The 24,116-nt window shown below is 43.7% G+C and overlaps 1 protein-coding gene across 4 annotated transcripts in view; it reads left to right on the forward strand.

Moving 5' to 3' along the window:
- Window positions 1–1,525: 1,525 nt before the first annotated feature.
- The window catches only part of LOC135176279 (solute carrier family 22 member 15-like), a 31,031-nt gene continuing 8,440 nt past the window's right edge, over window positions 1,526–24,116 (forward strand). For 3 of the 4 annotated variants that reach the window (XM_064145206.1, XM_064145205.1, XM_064145208.1), the window contains exons 1-8: window positions 1,526–1,752; window positions 4,245–4,391; window positions 8,971–9,103; window positions 10,020–10,184; window positions 11,765–11,894; window positions 13,607–13,828; window positions 19,615–19,755; window positions 21,003–21,088. In XM_064145206.1, the coding sequence (XP_064001276.1) occupies window positions 1,663–1,752; window positions 4,245–4,391; window positions 8,971–9,103; window positions 10,020–10,184; window positions 11,765–11,894; window positions 13,607–13,828; window positions 19,615–19,755; window positions 21,003–21,088 (1,114 nt within the window). In that variant the 5' untranslated portion in view covers window positions 1,526–1,662. Of the gene's footprint in view, window positions 1,753–3,988; window positions 4,164–4,244; window positions 4,392–8,970; window positions 9,104–10,019; window positions 10,185–11,764; window positions 11,895–13,606; window positions 13,829–19,614; window positions 19,756–21,002; window positions 21,089–24,116 lie in introns of those variants that run through there. The other variant, XM_064145207.1, reaches the window with a different exon arrangement.

Consider the following 24,116-nt stretch of genomic DNA (forward strand, 5'->3'; position numbering starts at 1 on the left):
GGAGAAAGGCTCAAAAATTGCTTTTTATTGCTACTGTCTCCCAAGCATTATGAAGACACACCCCAGGAGCACTGACTGACTGTAACGGACCTTGCTGTCATTCAGTTCCTTATGTCAGGTCAGTTCATGCTGTTCAAAGCCCCTACCAACCAAAGGAGTTGTGCAGGTCAGGAAGCAATGCTGATTTTTTTCCTTTATTTGTTCAACTAATGTGTACCATGTAGCAGGAACATTAATGAAATGGCAACTAAAAGCTGTCTTCCTGCTGTTCAATGAGATGCTGGTGAGACCTGCTCAGGGTATGATTATCTGGCAATTCTAAAATAGTGCTTGTACATATGTCCTGGGATAAGATCTTCAAGATGAGGCAGATGTACCAATGGTGACAGTTGTTTGTGTGTGTTCTGTTGTTGTTTTTTTTTAAGAGACCTTAAGTGTGGTTTATTTTCCACACTAATGTGGGAAAACAGGTAGTTGATCATGAGGGAAGGAACCTAGTGCGTCATCTAAAATCAGTACATCTCCCAAATTACAGAATCGTAGAATGATAGGGGATGGAAGGGACCTCTGGACATAGAATAAAACCTTTCTGACAAAGCAGGATCACCTGGGGCAAGGCTGCGCAGGAATGTGTCCAAGTCTGTTCTGCAAGTCTCTAGAGAAGGGGACTCCCTAACCTCTCTGGGCAGCCTGGTCTAGTATTTTCATCCTTTCTGTATATCCGTTCAGGAATAAATGACACTATGCCTTGTTTTTGCCTTCCTTTGCCAAGGTTCAGCCAGATTGCTCTGTTAGAATTATGGTAACAATCATAAAACAGCTGGAGCAGAGACTATAAGGACATAAAACCTGAGATTTCACTACTGTCTGCTAACCTATAGTGACTAGATGGATGAGGAGGCTTAGAAATTTAGAGTCACTTTTATCCACAGGTAAGCAGCACTTTGACCTATCTGTTCCTGGGCGACGTACTCACTGTGTTGCATAGCGCTTGCAGTGTTCTCAGTGAGCTGTGCTAGTCTATCCAATCTTTGTGCTCCTTACAGTTCTGGACTAAATGCGAAGGGGAGGTCATTGTGATTTACTGCTATGGACAACTGGGGAGAGAGGCTTAAAAAACCTCAAAGCAAACCGAAGTCCCTTTATAGTGTAGTGCTAAAGCTGCCTCTTCAATTATAAACCGGGTACATTACAGTCTTGAAGGAACTGCATCTGCAAAGGCCACTCACCATGCTTCTGTCAAACCCCTTCCCCCATAGTTTGTTTCTGTTTTTAATACCAGGATTGCCACGTTAACTGGCGTTTGTCCTGTTGGCCATGGCATGTGGAGCTTTCTGGTAGCACTCTGCAAACTGAATGAAAGCCCGACAGTCCACAGAGCATTTAGCGTGGTATTATTTGGACCGATTTGCTCAGTCCAAATAACCAGACGTAGCCGAGGCAGCAGCCCGGCGTTAAGGCTGCAGAGCAAAAGTAACCCAACCTGGATTAAATCCTGCTCCCAAATCCCACTCCTCGGCGAAGGGCGGCCGCCCGCAAGGCGAGCGCATCGCCCCCGCCCGGGGCCGAGCCGTGTCGCAGGTGCCCTCGAGTCCGCGGCGGGGACTGCAAACGGGGCGGAGCGAAGCGGCAGCGCCAGCTCAGCGCGGCGGCCGGCGGGCCATGGAGGTAGGGCTGGAAGAAGCCTTCGGGGCGGCGGGAGAGTTCGGCGGCGGCCAGCGGCAGCTCACTGCCTTCCTGGTGCTGCTGCAGGTGAGGTGGGACGGCGGCGGGAGGCGCTACGGGGCTCGCCGAGTGGGGCGGGAGGCAGCGGAGCCGGACGGGGCAGGGCGCAGGCGCTCGCCCATTGCTGTGCGAGCCGCTCCAGGCGGCAGTGTGTCACTCTTCCGTGTGTACTGTCCCTTGCCTTCGGGCAGGCTTAGGGTGGTTTCGCGGCAGGGCAGCGCGGCGGGCTGGGAGCAGAGGAAGGGCTGTGGGCCCTGGGTGTGCCTTAGTGCGCACTGATTCTGCTCCGTGCTGCCCGGGTGCTTTTCCGGCAGCGAGGCAGCCTGCGAGGCACTGCTCGCCCGTCCACGCTTTCCGCCGGCACCCTTGTCTCGCCGATTTCCGCAGACGGCTCGGGCATGCCTTGGGAGAGCCGACGTGCCTCGGGCTCCGCGCCGGAAGGAGACAGGACTGCTGCCCCCCACCTCCTTACTCCAGCCGCCGCGGTTGTGGCTTGTATCTGCGCTTCTAGCGACTGCTGTAGAGGGGGGCAAAATAGTCTCCTCCTTAGCAGTTCTGTGGCAAACAGCCTCTCGAACCCTCGTGGTTTCGTAGGTATTTCATAAAAGTTTAGGTGGAGCTTATTCATTTTTCATCTCTTTCTCGCCTCGGTGCTTTCCGAGTTGCTTAACGTGAAGTTCCGGATGCGTTTTCCTTATTTTCATGGGCATCTTCCACTTTCTGAAGAGTGCTATTTAGGCTTCTGCTGGGGGGAAGGAATCGGAGGCTAACCATAGCAACGGGGATGGGGTAGGTGGGCATTTGTAGTTTTTGTTTTGGAGTGCTTTGGTTACCTTTTTCTTAAACGCATCTTGCGGAAAGAGGCATGCAGAGTACTCTCTTCAAATAGAGTCCACACCCCTGCAAGCAGACAGTCATCTGTTTCACTGAGTTTCCGCCTAACAGGCTTCTTCCTGTTAGTACAGTTCAGGGTTTTGAATTAAAGAGCTGTTGTGAGCGGCCGAGACTGCCGATTAGCGGAGTTTTGTTTACGACTTGTTTCAGCAAGAGTATCTGAGGCATGTGCTGAGTAAGTGGGCACGTCAAACAACGTCTGACCCAACGACCTGTGGGCCAGTGAAGGAAGCTGTTCTAGATTCTGAACTTTTCCATCCATGGTAACATGCTGAAAACCACTAACAACCTGGATACGTGTTCTAAATTCGAGAAAATACAATTGCATGCCAAGCCTGGAAGACCTGCAAAACATCTTGAAGCCCATATTGGTGAATAAATATTATCTTTTTGTGAAAATACTTTGTGTTAATGTAATCATACTATGGTTTGGGTTGGAAGGTTCCTTAAAGGTAATCTCATGCCAAACCTCTGCCATGGGTAGGGATACCTTCCATTAGACCAGGTTGATCTAAGCCCCATCCAGCCTGGCCCTGAACACTTCCAGGGATGGGTAAACAAAACTTTGGGAAACCTGTTCCAGTGCCTTACCAAACTCATAAAGAAGAATTTCCTAAAATCTAATTAAATCTGTTGTCTTTCAGTTTAAAGCTATTAATCCTTGTTCTGTCACTATACACCCTTCTAAAAAGTCTCCATCTTTGTTGTATTCTGCTGTAAAGTCTCCCAGGATTTTTTTCTTCAGGCTGAACCCCAACTCTCTCACCTTGTCCTCACAGGAGGGGAGCTCCACCCTTCTCGTGATGTTTGTGGCACTCTTCTAGACTCCAAGAGGTCTATATCCTTCTTATACTGAAGTCCCCAGAGCTGAGCACAGTACTTCGGGTTGGGTCTTACCACAGCAGAATAGAGGGGCAGAATAACTTCTCTTGTCCTGCTGGCCACATAGCTTTGCAGACTGCAAGTGCATGTTGGCAGGTCATGTCTTGATTCTCAGACAACATCCCCAAGTACTCCTCTGCAGGGCTGCTTTCAGTGCTCTCCCTGCCCATCCTGTATTTGTGCTTGGGGTTGCCCTGATCCAGGAACTTTGCCCTGGGAGTCTTTCACAGTCTAGTTTTCCTAATGATCAAGTTAAGGTTTCAGTCTCTGTAATGGAAAGAACTAGCAGAGACTTTCAAATGTATAATCTGATTAAGTTTTTACATTTTTTTTATCTTTCCATTGCAGGCTGGGTTTTTTTGTGTAATAAGGGGTTTAAAAATTGTTGATTTAGTAATCTTGGTCTAAGTGTTAGATCTCAGATATGAAACTATCATGAAGTTCTTAATGTGTTGTTCTATACCTGGCTACAAAACTGCAGCAAACTCAACTATTTTGTATCTGGAAGAAGGACTCCAAGATGAAGCTTTTACTCAAAGTGCACCAGTGTCTCTGGAGTGATACCCACTGCTCCCAGCTGCCTCTGATCACATCTGGGGATTCAAACACAGTGGACTGACTGCATTTTGTTTGTGCTGCTGGGTAAAGGGAAACTGTTAACTGTGAGTTTAATGAAAAGTTTACAATATTCCATTGGGTCTCAGTGGGATTGTTTAGGATAAATGGTTGCATTTTGTTTGAAGGTGTATGTGGCTTGTCAGTCGATGCTTATTGTGATTGTGGGAGCTGTGCCGAAGTATCATACAGACGTAGAAGGAATTCCAACGAGCAGAGCTGAGCTTGCCAAGCACATACGTTTCGTGGACAACTTCACATCGATAGTAACTGAGGCAAGTACTTCCATCATACCTAACCATTTCTTCTGTTCTTGGGAGTTTAGGAGAGACATTGAGATGCTTGAGCGTGTCCAGAGAAGGGTGACGAGGCTGGTGAGAGGCCTCGAGCAGAAGCCCTATGAGGAGAGGCTGAGGGAGCTGGGATTGTTTAGCCTGGAGAAGAGGAGGCTCAGGGGTGACCTCATTGCTGTCTACAACTACCTGAGGGGTGGTTGTGGCCAGGGGGAGGTTGCTCTCCTCTCAGGTGGCCAGCACCAGAACGAGAGGACACAGCCTCAGGCTGCGCCAGGGGAGATTTAGGCTGGAGGTGAGGAGAAAGTTCTTCCCTGAGAGAGTCATTGGACACTGGAATGGGCTGCCCGGGGAGGTGGTGGAGTCGCTGTCCCTGGAGCTGTTCAAGGCAGGATTGGACGTGGCACTTGGTGCCATGGTCTAGCCTTGAGCTCTGTGGTAAAGGGTTGGACTTGATGATCTGTGAGGTCTCTTCCAACCCTGATAATACTGTGATACTGGAAGACCTGGTGCTTGTAAAAGCTGAGCAGGGCTTCAGGTGATGTTTTGCTTATGCTACAAACCCACCCATCTGGCTTTTTTACTACTATTTTTAAATCTAAATTTAAATCTAAAATTAAAACTGAATTACTAGCTAGAAATCTAGTAATTACTAGTAGAAATCTAATAACAAGGCATATTATGCTTCCTGTATATTATTTGTTACGTTTTCATTTTTCATGTTTTAAAAAGTCATTACTAATGAAAAAATGATCATTTAACTGGAGTTTATAACTCTGGGATTTAGGGTGAACTCCTCCTAGTGTGTCTCTTCTGCCAAGAGAAGGTTCAGTTTGTTGTGTTGCACTATCTGCTGTGCATGTAAGCTTTGCCATGAGTTGCATTAGTTTGTCGTGGAAGATACATTCTGAAGATGAAAACTAGTATGAAAATGAAACTCACACACACATCTGGGTATTGTAACATGTGGTGAGTGGGGGAGGAGATTGAAGTTTGCTGAGTGAGATGGAAGCTTGACCCTTCACCTTTATGCTTTGTGAATTCCATGCAAGAGGCTGTGTTTGCTTTTTTTGCTAGTCCCTGGGCTGTAATCACTCAGGCAAGCAAAAGTGACCTAAGCATTGCTGCCAGTGCCAGAAAAAAGCTGGAGTGGCTTGGCTTGTAGCGTGAGCCCTCTGAGTTCTGCTGTTTGAATTCTTGGAACAGTTGTCAGTAAGCTCATATGAGACAGGTTAGCATTTGGTGTAGCCAGTGCCAGAGTTTTCTTCCTTCCCATTATACCTGATGAGACTGTGTGATGTTTGTTTTGGAAAAAATGTAGGGATTAGACATAAGAAGGAATGATGCAATATTGGCTCATATCCTTTATCAGAAACAGATTGGTTCTATTTGATTTGCCTCTTTTCCATGATTATTGTTCAGTTTCAGATTCTCAGCAGGATGTGTGATATGTGGCAGTGCTTGATTTGTTAGCAGAAATCAGCACATGTTAACTAATGCTATGGTTTTTAAACTGTCAGTCGGTGTCCCTGTTTCCAAAGCATGTTGTAATTCTCAAGACTCATCACACCAAGTTTGTGTTCCCATTAATTTCAGTAACCTTACTGTAATATTTGTTTTTTTTTTTAAAAAAATGTATTTTGTAGGATTTTTTGATGCTGGCCGATGCTCTGCTGTGTGCTAGTGGTCTAGTAGCTAAATCAAAGTGCCGTGTGGATTTAGAGAGCTGTTTTGGTGATAGCAAAATTTGCAACATTTGTGTTGCAAGCTACAATTAAATTTGACAAACACTTAACAAGTTTTGTGTGCAGATGGAGTAGACACATTATTCCAAAAGTTGTGTTCTTCACAGAATAATATCAGGCTTGTTCAAGTCTGAGCATCTCCCAGTGACGTGCTAAGTGACCCAAGTAACAGTTTGCTAAAACAGTCTTCTCTAGTTCTATCCTGAAAGAGGAAGCTGCTTTGTAAAATTTATCTGTTTAATGTTGGTGTTTTCAGTTCTGTTCTGGTTTGGCAGGGGCATTGTTCTGTTGTGGAAAGCAATGAAACTCCAGAGCAACTCATTCTTCTTCAGGCACTAATCATTGCAATTAATTTTGGCAGAACCAAGATTTTGTTGTTAATAGTTCAGGCTTGGCATTCATGGAAAATGCAATTCTTAGAACTGCCTTTTGATCTGGCATCAGCTCAGTCCCCTGATTTCACAAGTGATGATCCTTAGGAAGGAGACTTCTTCAGTAATGTCTTATATTTATTGTATAATGGTCTTCAAAGTTTGAGGAGTTAATGCTCATACAGGACTTTATAAAGTTTTTTCTCTTGTATTGGCCTACAGATGAGAACTGGGTGACTGAAATTGTGTGGAGTGCTAGCGTGGAGAAGGACTTAGGCCAGCAGTGCTCTGTGCCTTGGAGACCACATCTGTGATATTTTTATGCTTAAAGTTTCTTGAGAATTCTTGCCTAGATAAAATCATTGTTGAAGTCTGCTCAGAAAGTTGAGACACACTGAGTTTCTGGATTACATTTCTATCCTATGTGATAAGGTAGAATCTACTGCCCAGCAAGGTACAGCAAAAAACAGCTGCAGATGCTGCTGCCCAGGCATTTAACTGCCAGGGTATCAAAAAGTCTTCCTTGAAGGCTGAAGTGCTGGTACACTGGACTAAATAAGGCATCCTGTCAGTGTGTTAAATATTGTCCTGCTCCTGCAGCCTGTGCCTGCAGACTGCTGGATAGGCAGAACACAGGTAACTGGTGAGTTACTGGGTGAATGGAGATAAGTTTTCTCTCTGCTTTGCCCCTATTTAAGTTCTGAGTGAAAATCTGTTCCTTGAGATTGCTATAATTAAAACTTCTAACAAATTCCTAATGTTCTTTGGTGATCTGTATTTGTTCAAGGGAGACGCTTTGGGTCTTAGAATGCTCTGTTGGATTTTGGTTGTGGGCCTCTTAACTCGTTTTAAGCTTCTACTTAAAACAAGCAGATGGCATTAGGATCTTTCTTCCTTTCCCCAAAGGACCATGTAATTTAAAAAATCAGTGTGATACATCCACTCTTTGGAAAAGAAATATTCCAGTAAATACATGGAGAATTATACAAAACAGTGATTAAATACTTCTTTGGATAAAGCTTTGCATTGAACTAGTTAAACACTTTATCTGGAAAATCACTTAGCATTTCCTGATTGCTGACAGCATGAACTTGGGAAAGAACAGCAATGTTTGTAATCAGCAGTGAATGTTGATTCTCCTTGTTTGCAGCAGAGGGGCTGCACAAGCTGTGTGCCTTCATAGAATCAACCAGGTTGGAAGAGACCTCCAAGATCATCCAGTCCAACCTATCACCCAGCCCTATCCAGTAAACTAGACCATGGCACCAAGTACCCCATCCAGTCTTTTCTTGAAGACCCCCAGGGATGGTGCCTCCACCACCTCCCTGGGCAGCTCATTCCAATGCCAATCATTCTCTCTGTGAAGAACTTCCTCCTAACATCCAGCCTATACCTACCCCAGCACAACTTGAGACTGTGTCCCCTTGTTCTATTGCTGGTTGCCTGGCAGAAGAGGCCACCCCCCACCTGGCTACTATGTCCCTTCAGGTAGTTGTAGACAGTAATAAGATCACCCCTGAGCCTCCTCTTCTCCATCAGGAAGCAGTGTAAGCTTCATTATGATTTCTACCAGCTCTTCTGACAACTTTTAATTATGTTGCCTAAGTTTATTTTTGGAATGAGATTAAAAACTACATTTTATAAAGGAACTGATAAATTGTTTCTAACTTCTTGTTTGGTGTTAAATGCATGTGCGTAGTAAGATACATAAATATCAATGAGTAGTCAGTAAGTAGTTTTAGAAGTTTTGATTAGACTAGGACCTAGTTTACATAATCTCTTCCTGCTTCTCTGGAGCAATTCAGCAAGGCCAGGTTGGACAAGGCCTTTGGCAACCTGGTCTAGTGGAAGGTGTCCCTGCCAATACCAAGGGGGTTGGAACTAGATGATCTTCAAGGTCCCTTTCAATCTAAACCATTCTGTGAATCTGTGAACAGATGTATGATGAGGAAGGGCAGCAGGGATTGCTCATTCAGGAAGCATAGCTGTAGCTGCACAGCGTTACCTCTTTAAGTACAGCACAAGTTAACATTGTTCAATAAGTTTTTATTACTGGGTCATTGAAATAGCAAAGCTTGTTCCATGTCAGAATGGCCAGGCTGTTATCAATTCAGACTTTCCCTGTTTTCATAACTTAAGTTGGATTGCCAAGGCTTGGGAATTGCAGTGCAACTAATTATGCTTGCCAAATTGCATGCTAGTAAGATAGTATAATGAAATTTCTTTGGAGAGAGAGTGGAGGAAAATGTCAGAGTCTGTTGGGGAGGAAAAACTACGACTACTTGGTTGCTGGTTTACCTATCAAACTTTGAACAAAGCTTTCATTTGATATGAGCAGGAAGTGGGAAATGGCAAGAAAAGAATTTTGATAGATTTTTACTGGTTTTGAGGGAGCCAGCAAGTTGGTGTTAGTACTTTGAACAAGGACATTTCTTTATTTGACAGTGGTGCCTCATTGAACAAGATGCCTACAAAGTAAGCCTTGCATCATCCCTATTTTTTGCTGGATTGCTTATTGGAAATATCACATTTGGCCCTTTGTCAGATAAACTGGGCAGGAAACCAGTATATATATCAGGTAAGATTGTTACAAGTGTTTTTTCTTGAAAACTTCTAGGTGGATAACATGACCTCTCTCTTTTCTGTCTCTGGGCCACCCAACCCAAAGGCTGCCTGTGGGTCACTTGCTCTGGCAGTGATAGGGAGTCAGTGATACGGAGTCATTTCACTGGGAGATGAGCAGCGCTGGAATTGGTTATGGTCACAGGGTATCGGGGGTTGGAAGGTGCCCAAGGAGATCAAGTCCACCCCCCCTGACAGAGCAGGACCACACAATCTAGCACAGACCACAGAGGAATGCATCCAGACAGGCCTTGAAAGTCTCCAGAGGAGGAGACTCCACAGCCTCTCTGGGAAGCCTGTTCCAGTGCTCTGTGACCTTTACAGTAAAGAAGTTCCCCCTTGTGTTGAGGTGGAACCTCTTGTGCTGCAGCTTACACCCATTACCACCCAATGGTGAGTATGCTGAGCAGCATGGCAGTCACTGGAATGTCAGTGGAAGATGAAAACAGCATGGTTTAGCTGTGGCTGTCAGCTACCAGAGCACAGTATTCTACACATTGCCCAAACATTGTTCCTAATAAAAGTTCCTTGTTTTTTTTCTGGAGGCAGGGCATGGAGAATGATTTACCTAAATATCTTCAGAGTGGGTTACTGATGTTCTGGAGTCTCGTTTCTCAGCTGCATTTGCAGCCACAAGGTCTTTCTGTTTGATGATAACATTGTCTCAAGGAAACATCATCTTTGGCATTGGAGACTTGAAGCGTGTGACTTGAAAATGATAGTAATTTTCATATGGTGTGATTGCAGCAGGCCAAATGTGAGTGCTTAGAGAGAGAAGAGTGCTGTAGTCAGTAACTGACAGTGTTCCTTGCCATTCTCCTGAGTGCAAGCTGTGTAGCGCAAGTGCTAATTACATTTTATTCTCTCTGCAGGTCTGTTTTTCGATGTTCTTTTTGGGTATGTCACAGCATTAGCTCCAAATTATGACATATTTGCAGTTTCACGTTTTTTTGTTGGAATTGTGAATGGTGGAATGGCTCTTGTGTCTTTTGTCCTAACACAAGAATATGTGGGAAAATCATTTTGGTCATTTACAGGTAGGATTTGAGAATATTTAATCATTTTTACTGTGCCATGTGCTGCTCTGACTAACAATACCCTACAATTTCTGTTTGTGTCAAGTCAGTTTATAGCATAACTCAAATATGATGAGACTGATCCAAGTTCTAATTTCTCTGGGAAAGGTGCTTGAGTAAGGAAAGTGGGATTGAATTTGATAAGTAGCAGAAGTGAGGTTTTAGAATTGGTCCACTGATTGCCAAAATTTCTCAACTGGTACACTGAATGACATGAAAATAATACGTTTTGGGAGCTCCTGCTAATTTCTGAACAATGCTAAATACCTTGGGAAGGTGTTCTTGAAAGTACCACAAAACAAATTAGTGCCTGGATAGGATAGTGTTCTTTCCACTGCTGAACGTGTTTCAGTGGAAAGCACACCAGTATCTTTAAATGCCTTTTTTCATGTGCTGTTGCCAAGGCTTACAAATACAGTTAATGCTTGCATGTCAGACTGTTGTAAAGCTGGAGTAGTTGAGACTCAAATGCCTGTTTGGTTGGCACAACGTGGGGAAAATCTTGATCCAAATGCTAACTTGCTGTGGCATGCATTTCTCTCTCATGTCATCAGTTACTTTGTTCTACTATTTTTCTTATTCTCTGGACTCCTTGGGATGTATGAGATGGTTGTGGTTTAGTTATAGCTTTCCACTTTCTGAACTATTGCATTTTCTTCTCCTGGATTCACTTTTTTGACTCGTGTCTTCTCTCTTCCCCACCTTTCCTTCCCTGTTGCCCTCTTGTCTCTGCTCTTCCCAGCCCTTTTCCCTGCAGGGCCAGCTTCCTGATGGATGAAAGAGATGGTCCTTTTCCTGCCATTTGTTGCTTTAGGTGCTTTGTTCTAGTTCTGCTCAGCTGTTGAGAAAAAGGTGCTGAACAATTGATCAGGGGCTGAATCTATGGGAGCTGCCAGGTGCAGCTGGGTGATGTTAAAGAAGCTTTCTAGGTGGTGGCTGTGAGCTAGCCTTTGTGGGTGATAGCTGGGAGTTTCAGGCTTAGTACAAGATCTTCTATGTTGTGCTCCAGAGGGCTTGTTAGGCTTTTGGGGTTCAAGTTAACCCCTCATTTTGAACATGTTTATTCTTGCTCATCAGAAATCTGCTGTAATAAACCTCTGTTTTGCAGCTGTTTCGGTATTGAACTCAGTCTTTGTAACATACTTCCAGTTTCTGTTCTAGCCTGCCACCCTAATCAGGATTACCTTAATAGGCCTAAATGAATCACTTGCTTTCAATGCTTCCTGTTCCTGTCCTCAGGTTTTCTCTGGTCGATAGATTCCTGTTAATTTCTTGCTCTCTTCTATGAGCCATCCTTTATTTTTGAAAGGGGAAAACTATGTCCAACCCTTCCATACATTATACACAGGTGTTCTTCATTGGGATTACATAATATACTTTAGGCAGCTGGGTTACAAGTGCTGTAAAGGAGGTACCTCAGTGAAATTGCTGGTTTATTTAGGTGTATTGTCGGCTAGAAATTTCAGGCATCTCCTTAAAAATTGTTTTGGTTTCTTTTGCCAGTGGTTTCTGCAGTCACCATCTTGGTCTTGTATTTTCAGGTTCATTAACTAATCTGATGTTTGCAGCTGGCATTGCTGTGTATGCTTTGCTGGGTTACTGTGTGAGAGAATGGCGCTACCTTGCCTTGGTGTCAAATTCCCCAGGAGTCATCTTCCTCCTTCTGTCTTTGTAAGTGGTTCATGTGTGTTTGAATGATGGAAAAAAATAAATGGCAAATTGATAGATACTGTTCCTTGACATCATTCAGGGGAGTGAATAAAGATGACATTTTCCTATGTGGTTTTGTGAAGTAAGCAAGAGAAAAATCATACTGCAAAGGAAGAAGCGGTTTTAAATCAAATAGAAGGTCAGGGTTACTGAGAAGACATGCTTGTGTTTCTGCATGCTGTTACTGCTGTGGTGGCCAGTGTTGTAGAGAGCAGCTGTATGCCAGCTGTCCAATAAAACTCGATTACAAATCTGCCTGGGGAAGGGAAGGCCTGCCAGAGGCTGTGGGCTGGACTGTCAGTCAGGAATGCTGTCTTGTGCCAAGGAAGGGCTGGAGCACTTGAGAAGTTTTGGAAGTGATCCTAGAGGCATTCTAGAGTTGTGGGGTTTTTTAATGAGGTGTGTGCCTGCAAGGGGAAATAAGTGAGAACACTTGGAGCTGCCTTGCAGCATGATAGGTTATGTGTCATAAGCTTTTGGTGTCCCTTGTGTCTGTCCTGGCACTATTGAGCTTGGGTGCTCCTATTTAGAATCCCTACAAGGATAGTATCCTAGAAAGGGTTATGAAATGCCACAGTTTTTAAGGAATTAAAAGTGCTAGCTTTGTCTGGCCTGTGTTGTTCCAAAGTGTTCTCTTAATAGATCAAATAATACACCTTATATACTTCCAATCACTAGTTAATGCTGTAGAAGAAAGGAAAGAATGAGTGTAGTAGGCTGTCTGCACATTAATCTACCATTGGAATTGTCTACCATACAGCATAAATAAAACCAAAAATGTGATCTTTATGTATATTTTTTTATTCTAATTTCAATTTTTTAGATTTGCTCTTGAAGTAATTTTTATTAAGGACTACACCAGAACCCCCACCACACTTCTTGTAATCAAGGAAAGCAAAGCCTCTAAGCAGAGGCAAGAAGTTTTGCTCAACTTATTTTTCTTGATGGCATTCTGATGGAGATTATAGTTACTTCCCCCAGTACTAAAATACTGGGATCTTCTGAAGTAGTGAAAGTTGAGTCTGCTTGTAAGATGTGTATCTCTGTTAGGAGTAGCAGAGGAAATAAAGGTGCAGTTAAAAATATCCCATCCTTTATTTTATGGCTTGTATAAAAGCAGCAGCATACTCTACAACCTGAAAAAAACCACAGGAATTATGAACCCAAGTTGTGATAAGCAAGGATTTTGTAATTATACTTAGAGAATTAGAGACTGAAAACCTGTGAGCAGTGATGAGCCTGACAACTATTTAATTGCCCAGTAAGGTTTCTTTCCACATCTCTCCACTCCAGCTTCTCCCATAATGGAGAAGCTTGAAATAAACTTCATGAAAACAAAATTTTGTCTGGGCTGTCATGTAATTGGGATTTTAGATGCTTCCTGGATAAATCCTAGTGTAGTGTTTCCTAAGAAGGATTCAGTTCAGCAGAAGCCAATATTTAGGTTTAAGCTTCTCTAACATGACCGAGTGCTTCACCAAGCATCTTTGTAACATTGACTACTATTATCAGAGTATGTGGAATTTAATATGTAAAAGAGTGCAGAGTAATTTTCTCTGAATTATGTGTTACTGTTTTTTTCTGCAGTACAGATTTGCAAAATGAGAAGTGACTACAGTGTCATTCGTAGGAATGAACTTATCACTGCTGGGTTTTTTGCTCTTTTCCATTAGTATGCTCCCAGAATCACCACGATGGCTGTATTCCCAAGGGAAAATGGCAGAAGCTGAAGATGTGTTGCAATATATTGCCCTTGGTAATGGAAAAGAAAGATTAAATCTGAAATTGAAACCAAGTGCGGGAATGACGAGGAGGGATGAATCAGCAGCTGGTATCCTAAACCTGGTGAAACACCCGGTCCTTCGGTGGAGAACCATTGTATTGATGTACATCTGGTATGTAGTAATGGGGCACTGAGATGCTGTGAGTGAGGCAGGCATGAGGAAATGAAGATTTTCATCTTTCTTCTTTTAAAATTCTATCCTCAAATAGTTCATTTTGCCAGTAGGTATGATGGTTTGGGTGTTTCCTGCTCCCCCACACTTTAGTAAATACCCAGACTAGTCTCAGCTGGCTCTAGAAATATGAATGAAGCTTATATTTACAGCTAGCACAATATGCAAGCAGATATTTACAGTACATACAGTTATATACAGAAATATACAAGGTAAAAGATAATACAGAAACACAACAGCCCTCCCAGAAACCTGAGTCCCCAGGAGGAGCTCTCAACCACCCCTGCACCTTCCCCCTGCCCCTCTCAACCTTACCCCAGTCCTAAGGAAGAATAGAGGTTTGGCCAAGAGGTTAGGAAGCAAAGGTGGGTTAGGCTAAATGGAAGATGAGGTTAGGGAGATGCAGCTCAGCAGCCCAAGGCAGAGTGAGACAAAAATGGTGAGAGTGTTATCTAATGTTTTCCTTTCCTCTTCCCAAACTCCTTAGTGAGACTCTGAGGGAAGCAGACATCACCATTGTTTTCCTTTCACAGCCTATGATCTAGTTCTTCTCACCAAAACATTCTAGCTAGCTTCAAACTAGCACAGCAGGCAATCTAAAATGATGTCTTGTAAAGCTGACATTTTGTTGTTATTACTGTTGCATTTTATTTTCAGTGCATTACGTAGAAACTGCTTCAAAACCTACAAATAGTCTGTCAGAGCATAATATTTTGAGTGAAATGAGGAAGTGAAGCAGAAAATACTGAGTAGGTGTGATGGTTTGGGGGTTACCCCGCCCCTCCCACACTTTGTATTTGCCCCAGCTAACTCAGACGGCCTCTGGGAATATAGATGAAGCAATTTATTTACAGCTAGCAGAATTTACAAGCAGCTATTTACAATATATACAGTTATATACAATTATATACAGAAATATACAAAGGATAAACAATATGAAAGCACAACTCCCCTCCCAGAAACCTGAGTCCCCAGGAGGGGCTCTCAAACCACCCCAACACCTCCCCCCGGCCCTCTCAACCTTACCCCAGTTCTCAGGAAGAAAAGAGGTGCAGCCAAGAGGTTAGGGAGCAAGGTTAGTAGGAGCAGGGTTAATGAGATGTGACCAGGTCTAAGGCAAAAGCAAGAGTAAGAAAACAAAATGGAGAATGTTTTCTTCTTTTTCCCAGAGTTCTCAGCGTGACTGTGAGAGAAGTAGACACAATTGTTTTCATTTCACTGCCCATTATCTAGTTCTGTTACCAAAACATTCCAGCTTGCTTCAAACTAGCACAATCCACCCCTTGTCTGCTTCGCTCAGAGTATCGCTGAGAATTATCCAATCTAATCTAAACCAATATTTACACTAAAACAATATATACAAGTTCAGTTCACACTTCAATCAGATGTAGGTGATTCAAAAGCTCAGAACAGGGACTCCCAGGTGATGTTGGGTTCGTGCTCACGTACTGTAGATTCTATCGTAGATTCTCTCAGTGTTGGGCGCCGATGTTACCTAGAATAGAAAACTCCTAACAACTTGAATTTAAACTCTCTCAGCTAAGGTTAAATTTCTCTGTGGAATACACTGGATTTCACCATTCTCCTGCATTACCCAGTAGGTATGCCCAGGACCTTCAGCAGAAACCACCCCTCGGACAGGTTTCCCTTCGCCCGAAGGAGAAAATACCCAAACAGTTTTCCCTAACAGATTCTTCTCACGTACAACAGGAACTTTATCACCGTCTACTGTTTGGACCAAATCTGATTGTGCAGGTCCTGCTCTGTTTACTGAACCTCTACTATTTACCAACCAGGTAGCTTCTGCTAAATGTTTGTCCCAGTTTTTCAGAGTTCCACCCCCCATGGCTTTTAGGGTGGTTTTCAGCAAACCATTGTAGCGCTCAATCTTCCCTGAAGCTGGTGCATAGTAGGGTATGTGATAGATCCATTCAATACCATGCTCTTTGCCCCAGTTTTTCACAAGATTGTTCTTGAAATGAGTACCATTGTCTGACTCAATTCTCTCTGGAGTTCCATGTCTCCACAAGATCTGTCTCTCCAAACCAACAATGGTGTTACGTGCAGTAGCATGTGGAACTGGATAGGTTTCCAACCATCCAGTGCTGGCTTCTACCATCGTCAGCACATACTGCTTGCCAGAACGAGATCTAGGTAAAGTGATGTAGTCAATCTGCCAGGCTTCACCATACTTGTACTTTGACCATCTCTCACCATACCATAAGGGCTTGATTCGCTTAGCCTGCTTAATAGCAGCACAAATGTCACAGTCATAGATGACTTGGGTGATAGCGTCCATGGACAAGTCAATTGACCTATCGCGAGCCCATCGGTATGTTCCATCTCTGCCTTGATGTCCAGATGAGTCATGGGCCCACCGAGCTAAGAACAGCTCACCTCGGTGTTTCCAATCAAGGTCAATGTCAAGTTCAGAGTTGGTATCAACTTGAGCAATCTTAGCAGCTTCGTCTGCCTGCTGGTTATGTTGATGTTCCTCAGTGGCTCTGCTCTTAGGCATGTGTGCATCTACGTGCCGCACCTTCACTGGAATTTTCTCCAGCCGTGCATCAATGTCCTGCCATAGATCAGCACACCAAATAGGCTTTCCTTTCCTCTGCCAACCATTCTTCTTCCAGTCCTTCAGCCAACCCCATAGAGCATTGGCTACCATCCACGAGTCGGTGTAGAGGTAAAGGATAGGCCAATTCTCACGTTCAGCCACATCAAGAGCAAGTTGAACAGCTTTTACCTCAGCAAACTGACTGGATTCTCCTTCTCCATCTTTCGTTTCGGTAACTCTCCTGGTTGGACTCCAAACCGCTGACTTCCATATTCGCTTGTTCCCAACAAGACGACAGGAACCATCTGTGAACAAAGCATAGTTCTTTTCCTGATCAGAGAGATCACCATAGGGGGGAGCTTCCTCAGCACGAGTTATTTTCTCCTCTGGAGGTTTGGAACAGTCTGTGCCTTCCGGCCAGTTGGTGATCACCTCCACCAGACCAGGTCGGTCAAGATTACCCATTCGTGCTCGTTGGGTTATCAAAGCCATCCATTTAGACCAGGTTGCATCTGTGGCATGATGTGGTGATGAACCTTTGCCCTTGAACATCCAGTTAAGAACTGGCAGTCTAGGAGCTAAAAGCAATTGTGACTCAGTTCCAATCACTTCAGAAGCTGCTTTCACTCCCTCATAGGCTGCTAGAATCTCTTTCTCTGTTGCGGTGTAATTTGTCTCTGAACCTCTGTAACAACGTCCCCAGAAACCAAGTGGACGACCACGTGTCTCATTTGGAGCTCTCTGCCAGAGACTCCAAGTTGGACCATTGTCACTGGCAGCCGTGTACAGAATGTTCTTAATGTCCGGACCAGATCTCACAGGTCCCAAGCCCACTGCATGGACTACTTCTCGTTTGATCTGATCAAAGGCTGCTTGTTGTTCAGGTCCCCACTCGAAATTGTTTTTCTTACGAGTCACATCATGCAGAGGTTTGACAATCTGACTGAAACCAGGAATGTGTAGTCTCCAAAATCCCACCACACCAAGAAAAGAAAGTGTGTCCTTCTTACTGGTGGGAACTGCCATGGTAGAGACTTGGTTGATCACATCCTGAGGAATGTAACGGCGACCATCCTGCCACCGCACTCCCAGAAACTGAATTTCTCTGGCAGGTCCTTTGACCTTGTCTCTCTTAATGGCAAAACCTGCTTGCAGCAGAATGTCAATGATTTTGTTACCTTTCTCGAAGACTTCCTCAGCAGTTTGGCCCCACACAATGATGTCGTCGATGTACTGGATGTGCTCTGGAGCTTTACCTTTCTCCAGTGCATTGTGGATGACTGAGTGACAGATGGTTGAGCTGTGTTTCCACCCCTGAGGCAAACGGTTGAACTGGTACTGGATTCCTCTCCAGGTGAATGCAAACTGAGGCCTGCACTCCTTTGCTATGGGAATAGAGAAGAAAGCATTAGCAATGTCTATGGTTGCATACCACTTAGCCTCCTTCAATTCCAGCTCGTACTGGAGTTCCAGCATGTCCGGCACAGCTGTATCTGAACCAGTCTTAGGAAGAAAAGGACTTCCTGGATTAGACAACAGTAGAGATCTGGTGTAAGAAGCAGTGTTAAGAGTGCAGTAAATATGTTCAGTGGAGGAAAAACATGGTCAAGATCAAATACAAATGGCATAGATTTTGGTTAGGAGATGTCTTGAAAAGTGGATCAGCTTGCAAATAAAAAGAAATTACCTCAAAACACAGGAGAATGTGACATAATTTCTCAATAAATGTCAGTGCAGAGGGAACCCCTGGAATGTGGAGAGTTTGGGGTTGGTTGTTACAGCAACAGCTGTTGCAGACTGGCTTGAGCTAAAGTCTAGTGGAGACATAGCTCTTTCTCAATCTTGAGAACAGGGTTTCCCTTGAAAGTTCAAAGTCATTTGAGACAGTAGTCAGTCACTTGTGTGGGGTAAGCAGAGATGTGTGCAGGATGTGGAAGTGGCAGGATCATCTCGCTGGTAGGTAATTATAGTGATAAGAAAACACACAAAGAAATTCTGGCCTTCCGGAAGAAGAGCTCAAAGTCCTTGTTTTCATCTCAAGCCCTATTAAGATACAGTTCATGGAGCTGTTGGAGTGATGTTGGTGCTGCTGTTGTCACTGTGCTGTTGTTTACTACTCTCATCTGTGACTGACAGAGGTCATACTCTCTGTATCAGACAGAACTTTCCTTTTCTGCATCGCTTGGCCCAGATTTTGCTTGGGTAGCAGCAGAAGTACTAGGGAACCAGCAGAATCTCATTCTAGTATCTGGTGGCTTTTCCAACCTGGTGTTGACTTTTGTGGGGCTGAGATATGTGGGGGCTTAGCTCTTTCCAAGGACAGTAGCAATAGGTTTGCTGGGGAAGCTTTCCCTAGGTCTGGGGACTGTTTAGCAATGGAAGTACCTCTAATTTTCTTTCCTAGGATTGTTTTACAACAGGTAAGCATGAGATGCTTACAGTTAAGCTTATTAGATTTGCTAAGTAACCTAGTGTGTATATCACAGACTCATAGAATGTCTTAGGTTGGAAGGGATCTTGGAGATCATCTACTCCAACCTCCCCACCATGGGCAGAGATGCCTCTCAATTAGACTCGTCTGCTGAAGGCCTTATGCAGCCTGGTCTTGAACACCTCCAGGGAGGAGGCATCCACAACTTTCTTGGGTAGCCTTTTTCCTAAGATCCAGTTAACCCTACTCTCCCTCAGCTTCAAACTATTTGCACTGGTCCTGTTGCTAGATACCTTTACAAAAAGTCCCTCTGCAGCCTTCCTGTAGGATCCATTCAGGTATTGTAAGGCAGCTCTAAGGTCCCCCAGGAGTCTTCTCTAGGCTGAACAAGCCCAGCTCTCCCAGCCTATCCTCATAGGGGAGGTGTTCTAGCCTTGAACTTGTTCCAACAACTCTATCTTATGACAGGACACCAGAACTAGATGCAATATTTGAGGGGGGGACTCAGAGTACTCATGGTGGAGTCTCACATGCATGAGCACTTTGTTTCAGGAAGTTAGTTTGCTCAATTAAATAGCAAGTATTCTCTTTACCTTGTTTCCCTTTTGGGGGCAGCTAAGAGTTCTCTTCCTAGCATGTAACTCAGTATACCTAACCTGGTTGATTATGTGATTTACCTCTTTCATACTTAAGGCATAGCTCTGTTAGTAATAAAATGTTTATGATTATGTTTAGGTATGTCTGCAGCCTTGTGTACTATGGACTAACTCTAAATGCTGGTGAATTAAGAGGAAATTTGTATTTAAATGTGGCTCTTTCTGGTCTTGTCGAAGTCCCAGCATTTCCCCTTTGCATGTTTTTTATTGAGAAATCCTGGTAAGAAAAACTTATTTTCTAGTTTCTGTATATATTTCTAGACAGCTTAGAAATGTGTTGACATTTTTCTCAGCAAGATACCTCACTGTTTTTCTAAACAATATTCATTCTTTGGGGATGTATCCTGCTACAGGTGATTCTGCAGCTAATACAGAAATGGGATTCTGATTTTCTGTGTTGTCTTGCTTTTAGTTGCTAGGTCTTGTAGGAAAAAAATTACAGAGGCAGAAGCCCATTTAGAACTTCGGCTGGCCACTGCTGTTAAGGAGAATAAAAAATGTTTCTATAAATATATGAATGACAAGAGAAGGGGCAAGGACAACTTCCAGTCCTTAACAGATAGAGAGGGGAATATAGTGACAAAGGATGAGGAAAAGGCAGAGGTGCTTAACACCTTCTTTGCCTCAATCTTCAATAGTGGGAGAGGTCGTCTCCAAGATAACTGGACTCCTGAAGTGGCAGATGGAGTCAGGTACCAGTATAGTCCCCCTGTAATCCATGAGGAAGAAGTAAGGGACCTGCTGAGCCACTTGGATCCTTACAAGTCCGTGGGACCAGATGGGATCCATCCTAGGGTGCTGAGAGACCTGGCAGCTGAGCTAGTTTTGCTCATCTTTTGAGTTAACCAAGAGAGGAGCTTTTCAGTTATTAATAATTATTAAAATATAGTGTTTATAAAGAAATGTGAGTAGCCTGCTTATATCTAAGATAGAGATACTTTAATATGTCTTAAATATTGAATTTAGAATGACTTGGGTTTGTACTGTGTGACAACAGCCATTGAATGCAGTTTGCATCACTGCTCATTTTCACTTAAATTTTTTGAGGAGGACTTAAATGTGAGCTGTGCAGCTTTTGGTAAAGTGGGAACAATCAATGCCTGGCAGGTTTCATAGTTTTCACTGTATGTGGGTACTTACTTCCAAAGGCCAAACAGTCTGGTGATCTAGAGCTACTCAGGGTTGCATATAAACTCCAGTTTTAGTCAGTGGTAAAAATCCTATTTTCTTCAGTCAGGTGAGGATGTGACCTTTTGGGTTTTTTTGTGGGCAGTGGAAAAGTGTCAGTCTGGTCAAGCTAAAAAGCAAAACAACCAGCTGACCTTCACCTCGATCCCAAGGAGCCTGAGTCAAGGGCATGCACTTGAGCCACAAACTGCACAAGTCCTTTCCTACATTACTCCAGTTGGTGTTTTATAGATGGATGAGAAAAAGACTGAAGGCTTTGTTTCCATCTTCTCTTTCTAGGTCTGGCAGACGTAAAACCATGACATGTTTTCTGATATTTGCAGGACTTGCCTGTGTATTTACCATGCTTTTACCAACAAATACTGGTAAGTATATGCAGCTGCTAAAGGAGATGTTTGTTCATTTGGATAACAGTTGCCAGAACTTGAGTATTTTTTTGACTGAGTCTATCATGTCCTAAAGCCATATTCATAGGGGTACTGATAGTAGGCTGAAGATGAGCCAGCAGTGTGCCCAGGTGGCCAAGAGAGCCAATGGCATCCTGGCCTGCACCAGGAACAGTGTGACCAGTAGGACAAGGGAGGTTATTCTTTCCCTGTAATCAACACTGGTCAGGCCACACCTTGACTACTGTGTCCAGTTCTGGGCCCCTCAATTCAAGAGAGATGTTGAGGTGCTGGAACGTGTCCAGAGAAGGGCAACAAAGCTGGTGAGGGGCCTGGAGCATAAACCCTATGAGGAGAGGCTGAGGGAGCTGGGGTTGTTTAGCCTGGAGAAGAGGAGGCTCAGGGGGGACCTCATTGCTGTCTACAACTACCTGAAGGGAGGCTGTAGCCAGGTGGGGGTTGGTCTCTTCTCCCAGGCAACCAGCAATAGAACAAGGGGACACAGTCTCAAGTTGTGCCAGGGAAACTATAGGCTGGATGTTAGGAGGAAGTTCTTCGCAGAGAGAGTGATTGGCATTGGAATGGGCTGCCCAGGGAGGTGGTGGAGTCACTGTCCCTGGAGGTGTTCAAGCAAAGACTGGATGAGGCACTTAGTGCCATGGTCTAGTTGACTGGCTAGGGCTGGGTGCTAGGTTGGACTGGATGATCTTGGAGTTCTCTTCCAACCTGGTTGATTCTATGATTCTATAGCATGGCATACATTGAAAAAGAGGCCTTAAGAGATCTACTCCAGACTCCCTGCCATGGATAGGGATGCCTCTCAACTAGACTCAGCTGCTCAAGGCCTCATCTAGCCTGGATAGTCTTTTACACCTCTGTCCTGGGTGCAGTCATAATTTAACCTTGTTAATTGAAAACTTTGTGTGCCTGCAAGCCCTTGGCTCTTTGGTAGTCAGACCAAGCTATCTCATTCTGTCTCAAGTACTGACACTGCTTTCATTTATCACTATTAAGCAGTTGACCTTCAAGTAAAGGATTTACTAGCCAGATTGCAGTGCAGTTAATTTGAATGAATCTCAGCAGTGTAGGACTTCATTTTACATCTGTTTTGGTGGCATGTAATACTTACAGAAATATGAACTGATATTTTCCTGAATTAGAAGCTTAATTCTTCATTAAAAAACCCTAAGCCACTAAAAATCTTGGAAAAAACCCACACTATGCTTATAAGTCAGAACTGGAAGGCAGAATTGCAGTATGGAAGCCCCAGGCATCACAAGGAGCTGTCTGTCTTTCTCAGTCTGGTGCTGTGTTTTGCTGCTCTGTGCAGTTGTGAGGATAGTAACATCAAGTCTATTTCTCATCTCAAAAGATGTCTCCATCATAAGAAGGGCACAGCTATTGGAGTGAGTCCAGGGGAAGACCACAAAGATGATCCAGGGGCTGAAACACCTCTGCTATGAGGATAGGCTGAGGGAGCTGTGCTTGTTCGGTCTAGAGAAGACTCCTGGAGGACCTTAGAGCTGCCTTCCTATGCTTGAAGGGATCCTACAGAAAGGCTGCAGAGGAACTTTTCATAAAGGTGTCTGGCAGTTGGACAAAGGGGAATGGTTCGAAGCTGAAGGAGAGTAGATTTAGACTGCATGTTAGGAAGAAGTAGTTAAAAGTAAGGATGGTAGATCTCTGGAATGGGCTGCCCAGCGAAGTTGTGAATGCCTCCTCCCTGGGGGTGTTCAAGTCCAGTTTGGATGAGGCCTTGAGTAGTGTAGTTGAGAGGCATCCCTGCCCATGGTGGGGAGGTTGGAATAGATAATCTCTTAAGATCCCTTCCAACCTAAGCTCTTCTGTTTCCATGATGTATTTTCCAACATTGTTGGTGACATTCACATATGTTTGATTTTGTATTTGCACATATTTTTCTTACTTTAGGTACAGTTTTTCTGTACTAGTATTTTAGCTACTGAAAGCCTATGTCTAGATGACACTGAGGAGCACAAGCACTGAGTGATTACAAGGTAGCTTACTATAGGTTGTGTTTATACTTGAGAGCTCTAAACTGTCATTAATTTCATATTGGTCTCAGAAAAGGCTTAGGTAGAAACAAAATGGAGATAAAATACCCCAGTTTTATTTGCCATGCTTGTGATCATTTAAGTCCTCAGACCTTTTGTTTCTTATTTTATTAAACCAGTTCCTTCCTTTCTTCCAATGCAATTGCTCTTTGTGCTTCTTTTTGTGTATTTTAAAAAGCAAATTGGAAAAAAAAGCAGCAACAACTGATAAGATGAGGTGAAAATTCCTCAAGAGTGGCTGGATTTCAGGAAGTCTGGCATTTCCACTTGACTTGATCTTAACCCCATTAAAACATCTGTACTCTGCACTGTGGTACGAGTAAAGCTCATTCTTGGCTCAGACTGGTCTGTGCTGCCTAAGTAGAAAGAAATTCAGCCCCAGGCATGATGAAGATGAGTCACTTCGATGAATTAGGGATCATTGCATCTCTAGTCTGACTCTCCTATTACGAAGGAGAACATTTCTTTTATTTGTCTGCGTTTTTCTGAGCTATTGGTAAGATCTTTCATTTTATTACAAGGGATTGAAGCTCTTAATGTGAGATCGAGCACTTGCCTCTAATGTCTGCAATCTTGACTCAGTTTCTAAATAACAAAGCTAGCTTGTGAATGAGAAGGTAATCCAAGTCATCTTCCCGGTGGAAGAAGCCAAGAACACTTCTGTTCTTAGAGATGTGTACTGGATTTGAGATGACAACTTTCTCAACGTTTAAGTAAAACCTGATGTATCCCTCACCTTAAAACTCATCAGTTAATTTGTGCATCACTTAGAACTCATCAGTTAATTCGTGTATCAGGTTGGAAGATGGTGAGAGGCAGTGGAAGGGGAGTGGAGCAGAAACATTCTTTTCTTTTAAAAGCTGCTATGAAGCAGAAAAACATCTGCATTTTCTCTCTGCGTTTTGCTGTAGCAAGCAAAGGAGACTTCTAGTTTA

The sequence above is a fragment of the Pogoniulus pusillus genome, chromosome 6 (assembly GCF_015220805.1).
Source record: "Pogoniulus pusillus isolate bPogPus1 chromosome 6, bPogPus1.pri, whole genome shotgun sequence".
Classification (NCBI taxonomy): Eukaryota; Metazoa; Chordata; class Aves; order Piciformes; family Lybiidae; genus Pogoniulus; species Pogoniulus pusillus.